This window comes from Arachis duranensis, chromosome 10, assembly GCF_000817695.3.
Source record: "Arachis duranensis cultivar V14167 chromosome 10, aradu.V14167.gnm2.J7QH, whole genome shotgun sequence".
Taxonomy (NCBI): Eukaryota; Viridiplantae; Streptophyta; class Magnoliopsida; order Fabales; family Fabaceae; genus Arachis; species Arachis duranensis.
The window spans coordinates 85,436,517-85,445,527 of record NC_029781.3 but is presented as its reverse complement, the minus strand read 5'-3'; the positions used below and the strand labels follow the sequence as shown (position 1 = coordinate 85,445,527).

General features: G+C 44.5%; 1 protein-coding gene across 1 annotated transcript; it reads left to right on the top strand.

The window, feature by feature from the left end:
* Positions 1-7,298: 7,298 nt before the first annotated feature.
* On the top strand, positions 7,299-8,659 carry LOC107470591 (zinc finger protein CONSTANS-LIKE 4). The gene is made up of 2 exons (XM_016089992.3): positions 7,299-8,046; positions 8,157-8,659. The coding sequence occupies exons 1-2, from the start codon at positions 7,378-7,380 to the stop codon at positions 8,469-8,471; spliced, it is 984 nt and encodes a 327-aa protein (XP_015945478.1). The 5' UTR covers positions 7,299-7,377; the 3' UTR covers positions 8,472-8,659.
* The last annotated feature ends 352 nt before the right edge of the window (positions 8,660-9,011 follow it).

Below are 9,011 nucleotides of genomic sequence, written 5' to 3'. Positions count from 1 at the left end.
TCGGCACAGAGCGAGCCCTAATAGTGGAAGAGCAAGTACAGGCACTCCTGGAAGCCGGCTTTATTAGAGAGGTCAAGTATCTAACATGGCTAGCCAATGTAGTGCTAGTCAAAAAACAGAATGGTAAATGGAGAATGTGCGTCGACTATACTGACCTAAATAAGGCATGTCCTAAGGACCCCTATCCCCTACCAAGTATTGATACCCTAGTAGACTCCAGCTCGGGGTACCAATACTTGTCATTCATGGACGCCTACTCGGGATATAATCAAATCCCGATGTATGAGCCCGACCAGGAGAAAACATCATTCATCACACCCAGAGCTAATTATTGCTACGTGGTCATGCCATTCGGATTAAAGAATGCAGGAGCCACATACCAGAGGTTGATGAATAAAGTGTTTTCCTCTCACCTGGGGACCCTAATGGAGGTATACGTTGACGACATGCTAGTGAAAACCAAGAAGGAAGTCGACCTCTTATCCGACCTCTCGCAAGTCTTTGATACCATAAGGCTGCATGGGATGAGACTAAATCCTACAAAATGTGCCTTCACGGTGGAAGCAGGAAAATTCCTAGGATTTATGCTAACACAAAGAGGGATTGAGGCCAATCCCGATAAGTGTAGAGCCATCCTAGAAATGAAAAGTCCGACCAGTTTGAGAGAAGTCCAGCAGCTCAATGGCCGACTTGCAGCCCTCTCCAGATTTTTGGCAGGATCGGCACTAAAATCCCTTCCACTATTTTCCTTATTAAGGAAGGGATGCCAATTCGAATGGACTCCGGAATGCGAGGAGGCGTTCCAAGAGTTCAAAAAGTTCTTAAGCCAACCTCCTATCCAAATCCGACCAGCACCAGGAAAGGACCTCGTTCTGTACTTATCCGTAGCAAGCAGGGCTGTCTCATCGGCCCTGATAAAAGAAGACGAGGTCGGGCAACACCCAGTCTACTTCATCAGTAAGGTCCTACAAGGCCCTGAACTAAGGTACCACAAACTAGAAAAGTTTGCCTACTCCTTAGTAATAGCCTCACGAAGGCTACGACCTTACTTTCAAGCTCATACGATAAGAGTCCGTACGAACCAACCCATGAAGCAAATCCTCCAAAAGACGGATGTTGCAGGGAGAATGGTTCAATGGGCAATAGAGCTCTCCGAGTTCGATCTGAGATATGAAACTCGGACAGCAATTAAAGCCCAATGCCTCGCCGACTTCGTGGCAGAATACGCAGGGGACCAAGAGGAAAAACCGACTACAGGGGAACTCTATGTAGACGGATCCTCCAACAAAACGGGAAGTGGCGCAGGCATAATATTGGTGGATGAAAGAGGAACCCAAATAGAGGTTTCCTTAAAATTTTCATTTCCGGCTTCAAATAATCAGGCAGAGTATGAAGCCTTGATCGCCGGACTAAAGTTGGCGGAAGAAGTCGGCGCGACAAAAGTGATGATATACAGCGACTCACAGGTGGTGACCTCCCAAATAAGCGGAGAATATCAGGCAAAGGACCCTAATATGAAGAGGTACTTGGAAAAAACCTTGGAGCACCTCGGGCGCTTTGCAGAAACCGAGGTCAAACACATAACTCGGGATCTAAACAGCAGAGCGGATGCCCTTTCCAAGTTAGCAAGTACCAAACCAGAGGGAAATAATAGAAGCCTGATTCAAGAAACCCTCCAAGAACCCTCGGTAGCAAAAACAGAAGATAAGCAAGAGGTACTCGAGGTAGTCGGTTTAAACCTTGGATGGATGAATCCCTTAGTCGAATACCTGAAATTCGACATCCTCCCTAAGGAAGAGAAAGAAGCTAAAAAGATCCGAAGGGAAGCACAACATTACACTTTGGTGAGAAATGTCCTTTACAGAAGAGGGATATCAACACCATTGTTAAAGTGCGTACCGACCTCAAAGACCGCCGAGGTATTGGAGGAAGTACATAGTGGGATCTGCGGAAACCATCTCGGAGCTAGGTCGCTTGCCAGGAAAGTAATCCGAGCAGGATTCTATTGGCCGACCTTGCAGAAAGATGCCACAGAATTTGTGAAAAAATGCCAACCATGTCAGATGCACGCAAATTTCCACGTAGCTCCACCAGAAGAGCTCATCAGTATTACTTCTCCATGGCCTTTTGCAAAATGGGGAATGGATTTGTTAGGTCCTTTTCCCCAAGCGCCATGACAAGTCAAATACCTGATCGTGGGGATAGATTACTTCACAAAGTGGATAGAAGCAGAACCATTGGCCACCATCACCGCTCAAAGAAGTCGCAGGTTTCTCTACAAAAATATCATCACAAGATATGGGATACCCCATTCCATTACTACAGACAATGGAACCCAATTTACTGACACCACCTTCAGAAGCTTAGTAGCCAGTATGAAAATCAAGCATCAGTTCACCTCGGTGGAGCACCCACAAAGCCAACAGGCAAGCCGAGGCAGCCAACAAAGTCATACTGGCAGGGCTAAAGAAGAGATTGCAAGAAGCAAAGGGAGCTTGGGCTGAAGAGCTCCCTCAGGTGCTATGGGCCTATCGGACAACCCCCCAATCTGCCACGGGAGAAACACCTTTCCGACTAGTCTCAGCAAGCAAAGTCCAAGGATGAGCTTGTACGAAGATGTTGGAAACATAAAGGGGGACAAAGAAGAACTCGAGCTACTCCCTGAAATCCGAGAACAATCTCAAATAAGAGAAGCAACATTGAAGCAAAGGATGACAAATAGATATAACAAGAAAGTCATTCGAAGAAGCTTCATTCCAGACGACTTGGTCTTGATCAGGAACGATATAGGAGTCAACAAGTCTGGGGAAGGAAAGCTTGTTGCTAATTGGAAAGCACCATACAAAATTAGTGAGGTCCTAGGAAAAGGCTACTACAAGGTGACCGACTTGAACGACACCGAGTTACTTAGGTCGTGGCATGCTTGTAATATGAAAAGGTACTACAGTTAAAAGCGAACTCTACTCCCTGATGTACTCTTTTCCCAACTTCACGATTTTTTCCCAAAAGGGTTTTTTCTGGAGAAGGGTTTTTAATGAGGCATCATAGTAGAGACTAAGGGAAAATAGGCTATTAAGACCCTTAGTAGCAAGAAGGTACCTCCTCAAGTAATAAAGATCTTTTTCATTTACAATATCTCTTATAAACATCCTTTTCTATTTTTCTAAGTCTTTCTACGAAACGCGCCGACTTAAGCTCGACAAAACGTGAAAATCCCATGAACCGACCTAGATGGTCGTCAGGATAAAACGACGAGGTACAAGTCGGCGTAAAGAGGTTGTATGAGTTGATCGTAAAAACTCGGGAACCATCCGACTCATAAGTCGAAATGAGACCCGAGTAAACAAACTCGGAAGTACTCCGAGTAGATGAAAAATGCATCACAAAAATAACCTAAGCCATAAAAACTCACTAAAGCAAAGTCGAGTATAAAGGATAAAAAGAGATTGGAAAACCTGAGAAAAGTTTAAAGGTTGCCTAAAAACCCTTAAACAAAAAGGCTCGGAAAAACAAGACAAGCCAATAGGAAAGGTTTTTCAGAGAAAGATCAAGAGGGTTTTTGAAAAAACAAAACTGGAAAAGCATAAGCACATAAGGTAACTTAAACCCTTATCCAAAAAAGGGTATTTATTTCGTCAATCAAAACCCTTATTCAAAAGGGCACTCGCCAGAAATATTTTGTTAACGGCCTTAAAAGGCCAAAAGAAATTGTTCACAGGTCACCAAAACAACATATAAATAAGTTTAAAAAAAAGGGGGGGACTCACAGGCCGAGCCCCCATATAGCCATAAAAAATAAAGTCATTTTTTCAGAGGAGTAGACGGATCACCACCACCAGAGTCAGGAGGAGTGCCACCAGGACCAGGAAGAGAAGCTGAAGAGGAAGTCGGAGGAACAACTGAAGAACTCGGATCATCTTTGGAACGAGGAGGAGACTCAATAATCCTCTGCCCCCGAGTCTTCAATTCTGACTCGGAAACCACCACGGGGACAGGAGGATCCACGATGGCACCATCAATAACGACCTTATCAGGATGTAAAGGAGAAAGATCCAAGTCGGGAGCGATAACTCTGACTTGCTCCAGGAAAATTCTCCAAGACTCCTCGGCACCATCAGCAATAGAGTCCTCCAACTCGGCGTACGCGTTCCGAGAATTCAGCAAATCCTTCCTCACAGCCACAAGATCTTGAAATAAACTTTGGTAACTATCCTGTGCTGTCTTCCTCAAATTCGCCTCCATAGTACATAGGGCCCGCAGCTTACTCTCCTTCTCCCGAAGGCTATCCCTCTCCTCCCTCAACTTAGCCACCTCCTCCCTCAACTCCCTCTCTTGGTCTTGATAAGCAAGAAGCCTCCCCTCTAACTCCTCGACCTTCGAGGTTGCCCCCAAAGAGCTGAGGGGAGTCTTCTCAAAAAGATCCAAAAGTTTGCCACAAACACCTGCCGCCCTAAAACTCTCCTCGGCCAGGGTGGTGAGGTGGTTTCGAACAGAAACATCATCCATACTTATATAAGGATAGATGTTCTTTCGGACGAATGCAAGAGCATCCGCCTTAACCCCACCATCAAAAGAAGAGCCAGACTCTGAAGTCTTGCGCTTCTTCTTCTCTGGCTCAGGAAGAAGTTGGGCGGAAGGGAGTGGCCGAGACAAAGTTGAAGAAGAAATTATAATGGGCTGAGAGGGAGTGCCCACATTCTTAGGAGGAGGAGGAGGAGAGGTGATCGCCCTGGCACCACCGGACCTGGCCCGGGACTTTGCCTTAGCCTCCTGAACTCTCTGGTAAGATTCCTGAGCATTCTTCCTTGCCATATCTACAAGAGAAACAACTAGCAAAAGTTACAAGTCGGTAAAACTCAAGTCGGCAGAAACAAGTCGGAAATGAGGGATGCATGTACTACCTAGTTGTGACCGAATAAAAGTCGGCGTCCCCTGGAGAAATTTCCTCGTATCTAAATACGGGGCCCTCCCCCACGCTTCTCGGAAAAACCCCACAATGGCCGCCTCCACCTCGTCAAGGTCATCTAGACCATATTTCTCACAAGGGGAGGCCGCCAGCCAATAAAGGGGAAAGCGAGGGGAAGGATGCTCATCCAGGAAAAAGGGGTGGTGACCCTCTACGGCTTGCACTTTGAAAAAATAATTTTTGAAATCATGAAAGGATTCGTCAAAGAGGGTGAAAATTCTCCGACCTTGTATGGCTCGGAAAGACACCCATTGTTGTTTGTTATTTAGCCCACTAAAGGGCTTAGTCATGTGAAAGAGATAAAAGAAAATTCTCAAAGAGGTCGGAAAGTCCAAAGCATGGCTAACAAACTGATAGATTTTCAGAAAACCCCAAGAATTAGGGTGAAGTTGGGTAGGAGCAACTCAACAGTGGTGCAAGACAGATATTTCAAAATCCGAAAAAGGAAGGAAAACACCCAAGCGGGTGATCATACATTCATATATAAAGAAAAAATGAGGAGCCGCCTCATCGGCCCTCCCAAAACAAACCCGGTCTTCCGGACCCGGGACTATCAACTCATATTTTGGCTCGTCCTCCTCTGAAGTACAAAGCCTGTGATGAGTACGAAGATGAGTAATAAACTCAGCATCGACCAAGGGTTCCTCCCCAAGGACAGTGACATCAACCCACTGAGAAAGAACATCTACAGAAGCCATTTTTTCTTTATATAATGAAAGGTGACAGAAACCTACAAAAAGAAAAAGGAAAAGAAAATCAAAAACACGGTCCCTAAAGGGAAGAGATGCGAAGCCAAAATCTACAGACCAACCTATCCACCCACAAAAACGAAAAGCATGCAAACATAAGGCATGACATGAAAGAAGCAAAGCTAACCTTTATCCGAGAAGTGAAGGTTGGAAAAAGAAGAAATCTTCGAGCACAAGAATGCAGCACAAACAAGGAGAGAAGAAGTTGGAAAGATTGCAGAAACGGAAAAATGAAAGAGAGGGAAAGTATTTATAAACATACTAAGGGGCATAATGGTAAAAGCGGAGCAGTCATTAATGAGATTGCACCGTTACCAAGCCCAGGTCCAAATAAAAGGCCTAGTCCGAAGGATTAGGCCTAACTAAGCACCGACCTCCACATAAGAAGTCGGTGTCAACTACGACTTACTCTAAAGAAGTCGGGCGTGAGATTAGCTGGCAGATAAACACTCATTCAAATGAGTAACCGCCCCTAAAATCTCTCTAACCGCTTCGCAAAGCCATATCTTAACCTCCCTAAGATAATGGGACGGTTAATACCCTAAAGATATGGCACTACTCCAACGGTGGTTATTGGCTCACCACTATAAATACACTGACACCTCTCAGGTATCTCTAAGTCCCAATACTCTCTAGACCTGCTCACACCCTTGCTAACTTAGGCATCGGAGTGTCTTTGCAGGTACCATCCCCCATTCACTCGCGAACACAAGTCGGACGGAGTCTCCCGAGCCGCATACTCATATGGAAACTTCCTCCTTCGTACGTTTGGGCCAGCCAACGCCATCCATTCAGTCAATCTCCGGTTACCCACCGTAACAATAGGCGACTGAAATTTTCAAGAGAGAGACTTAAAATTCTTATGCAAGACCAACCTTTAATAAAATTTAAAAATAATAAATTCATACATGCATAAATAAGATTTCATAGTCTAAGCATAACACACGAAATAAAAATCACTCCTGCATAACATATTCCTCTTTTTCTCTTCATATATTGAAACACATGTTCTATTTCAGTTATATTAAAATATTAATATTAAAAAATATTATTACTAGACTCTTTTATTTACATTTTAATATTTTATTTATTTATTTATTTTACAACAATATTGTTTATTTGGTCTACTTTCGGTGTATTTCTTGTGTGTATTATTTATCGTTGACATAAAAATTGAAAAGTTATCCGAAGAAACTAAATCAAATTCTAAATATATAGTGGAGTGATAAGCACGCAGAGAGGAATATTAAGACGGACAATAACCACGAAAACATAGCGGGGGTGACAATGAGAAGGAGTGTTTATGCCCTAGTACAAAGTCCCTAGCCACACAGCAGCAATGTAGGGTCCACCAAGACAACGACAGTTGGTCCGACGCATTCAAATGCCACACCACCGCTCGGTCCCCTAACCTACTAAAGACTATTAACCTGCCTCCGTCGCTGTCAAACTCCCTTCCACCCCTGATAATTTCTTGCATTTGGCTAAGGCATGTCCACGCGTCACTCTTCCATTGGCTATTTCCCAGATCTCCCGGTCCCCACCAGATAGACTTGTTTCGCATAATCACGCCACCTATCTTCAACCACCACCACAGCCATAACCATATCACAAACAATATCAAACACAAGAATTTTCATTTTTCCACGGAGCCATCACACCATGGCTTCCAAGTTATGTGATTCATGCAAGTCAGCCTCAGCCACCGTCTACTGCCGCCCTGACGCCGCCTTCCTCTGCTCCCCCTGCGACTCCAAGGTCCACGCCGCTAACAAGCTCGCCTCCCGCCACCCTCGCGTCTCACTCTGCGAGGTCTGCGAGCAGGCACCTGCTCACGTCACCTGCAAGGCCGACGCCGCCTCCCTCTGCCTTGCCTGCGACCGGGATATCCACTCCGCCAACCCTCTCGCTTCCCGCCACGAGCGAATCCCCGTCACTCCCTTCTATCACTCCCTCGCCGCTACCGTCAAGTCTCCGGTCAACTTCCTTGATGACCACAGGTTCTTCTCCGACGCCGATGCTGATGCGGATGTTGACGTCAGCACTGAGGAGGCCGAGGCTGCTTCCTGGCTCCTTCCCACACCTTCTAACCCTTCCAAGGCAGATCTGAACTCGTCTCAGTACATCTTCCAGGAGATGGAACAGGTTCCGTATGTAGATCTGGATTACGGCAACGTGGATCCCAAATCGGAGCCGAAGAGCTCCGCCACCACCGACGGAGTTGTTCCGGTGCAGAGCAAGACCGCTAACGAGCACTACTTTGAGCCTTTCGCCTACGGTGGCTACAAGTACAACTCGCAATCTCAGTCACAGTCACAGATGAGCCATAGCGTAAGAACAATCTCTGGAGTTGATTCATTTTCTTTTCCAGTTTCTTATGTGAAGTGTGAAGTAATGTTTTGAACTTTTCGTGTTCGTTTTTTGCGTTTTTTATCGTTTAGGTGTCGTCGTCGTCGATGGACGTTGGTGTTGTACCGGACGGGAACGCGATGTCTGAGATATCGACCTGCAAGGTAGCATCGTCGGTGGAGGGAGGGAACCAGGCAGTGACGGTGACGGCGCAGTTCTCGGCGGCGGATAGGGAAGCTAGGGTTTTGAGGTATCGGGAGAAGAGGAAGAACCGAAAGTTCGAGAAGACTATTCGCTACGCTTCTCGTAAGGCTTATGCAGAAACGAGGCCAAGGATCAAAGGCAGATTCGCCAAGCGCACTGAGGTTGACCCTCTCAATGGATACGGCGTCGTTCCGTCGTGTTAATTTTCCGTCTTTTTGTATGGAATCACCGAATCAATAACCATAATAACGATGATTAATATATGCTGGGGTTACTTGCTCTCTTCTTTTTTTCTTATTCTCCTGTTTGCTTTTCTATGTATATATTTTTTTGTATGAATTATGCAATGTATAAAGTTGCAAACTCTTTTGCCATCTGTTTTGTAGCTTAATTGTATCTTGTCTTTTGGTTTTTGTTTTTCACCGTTTTGAGGAAGGGGGATGCTTCCATAAAGACGCAGAAAACGTCTTTTTTTAAAGATATTTTTTAATAATTAAAATTTAACACATATAATAATTTAAATTATGTTATTTTTATCAAAATTAGGTCAGAAAAATTAATTTGATAAATGAATAGTGAATCAAATTTTGAATATGTCTAAATTAATATTATTTTTTATAAAAAATTACTACAATACCCCTATTATATAAAATGATTAAAATACTCTTATTATATATATTAATTTTGAAAATCCTAAATTCTAGCCCTTTTTCTCTATTGTTATAAGGTTAGAATTTAAAGTT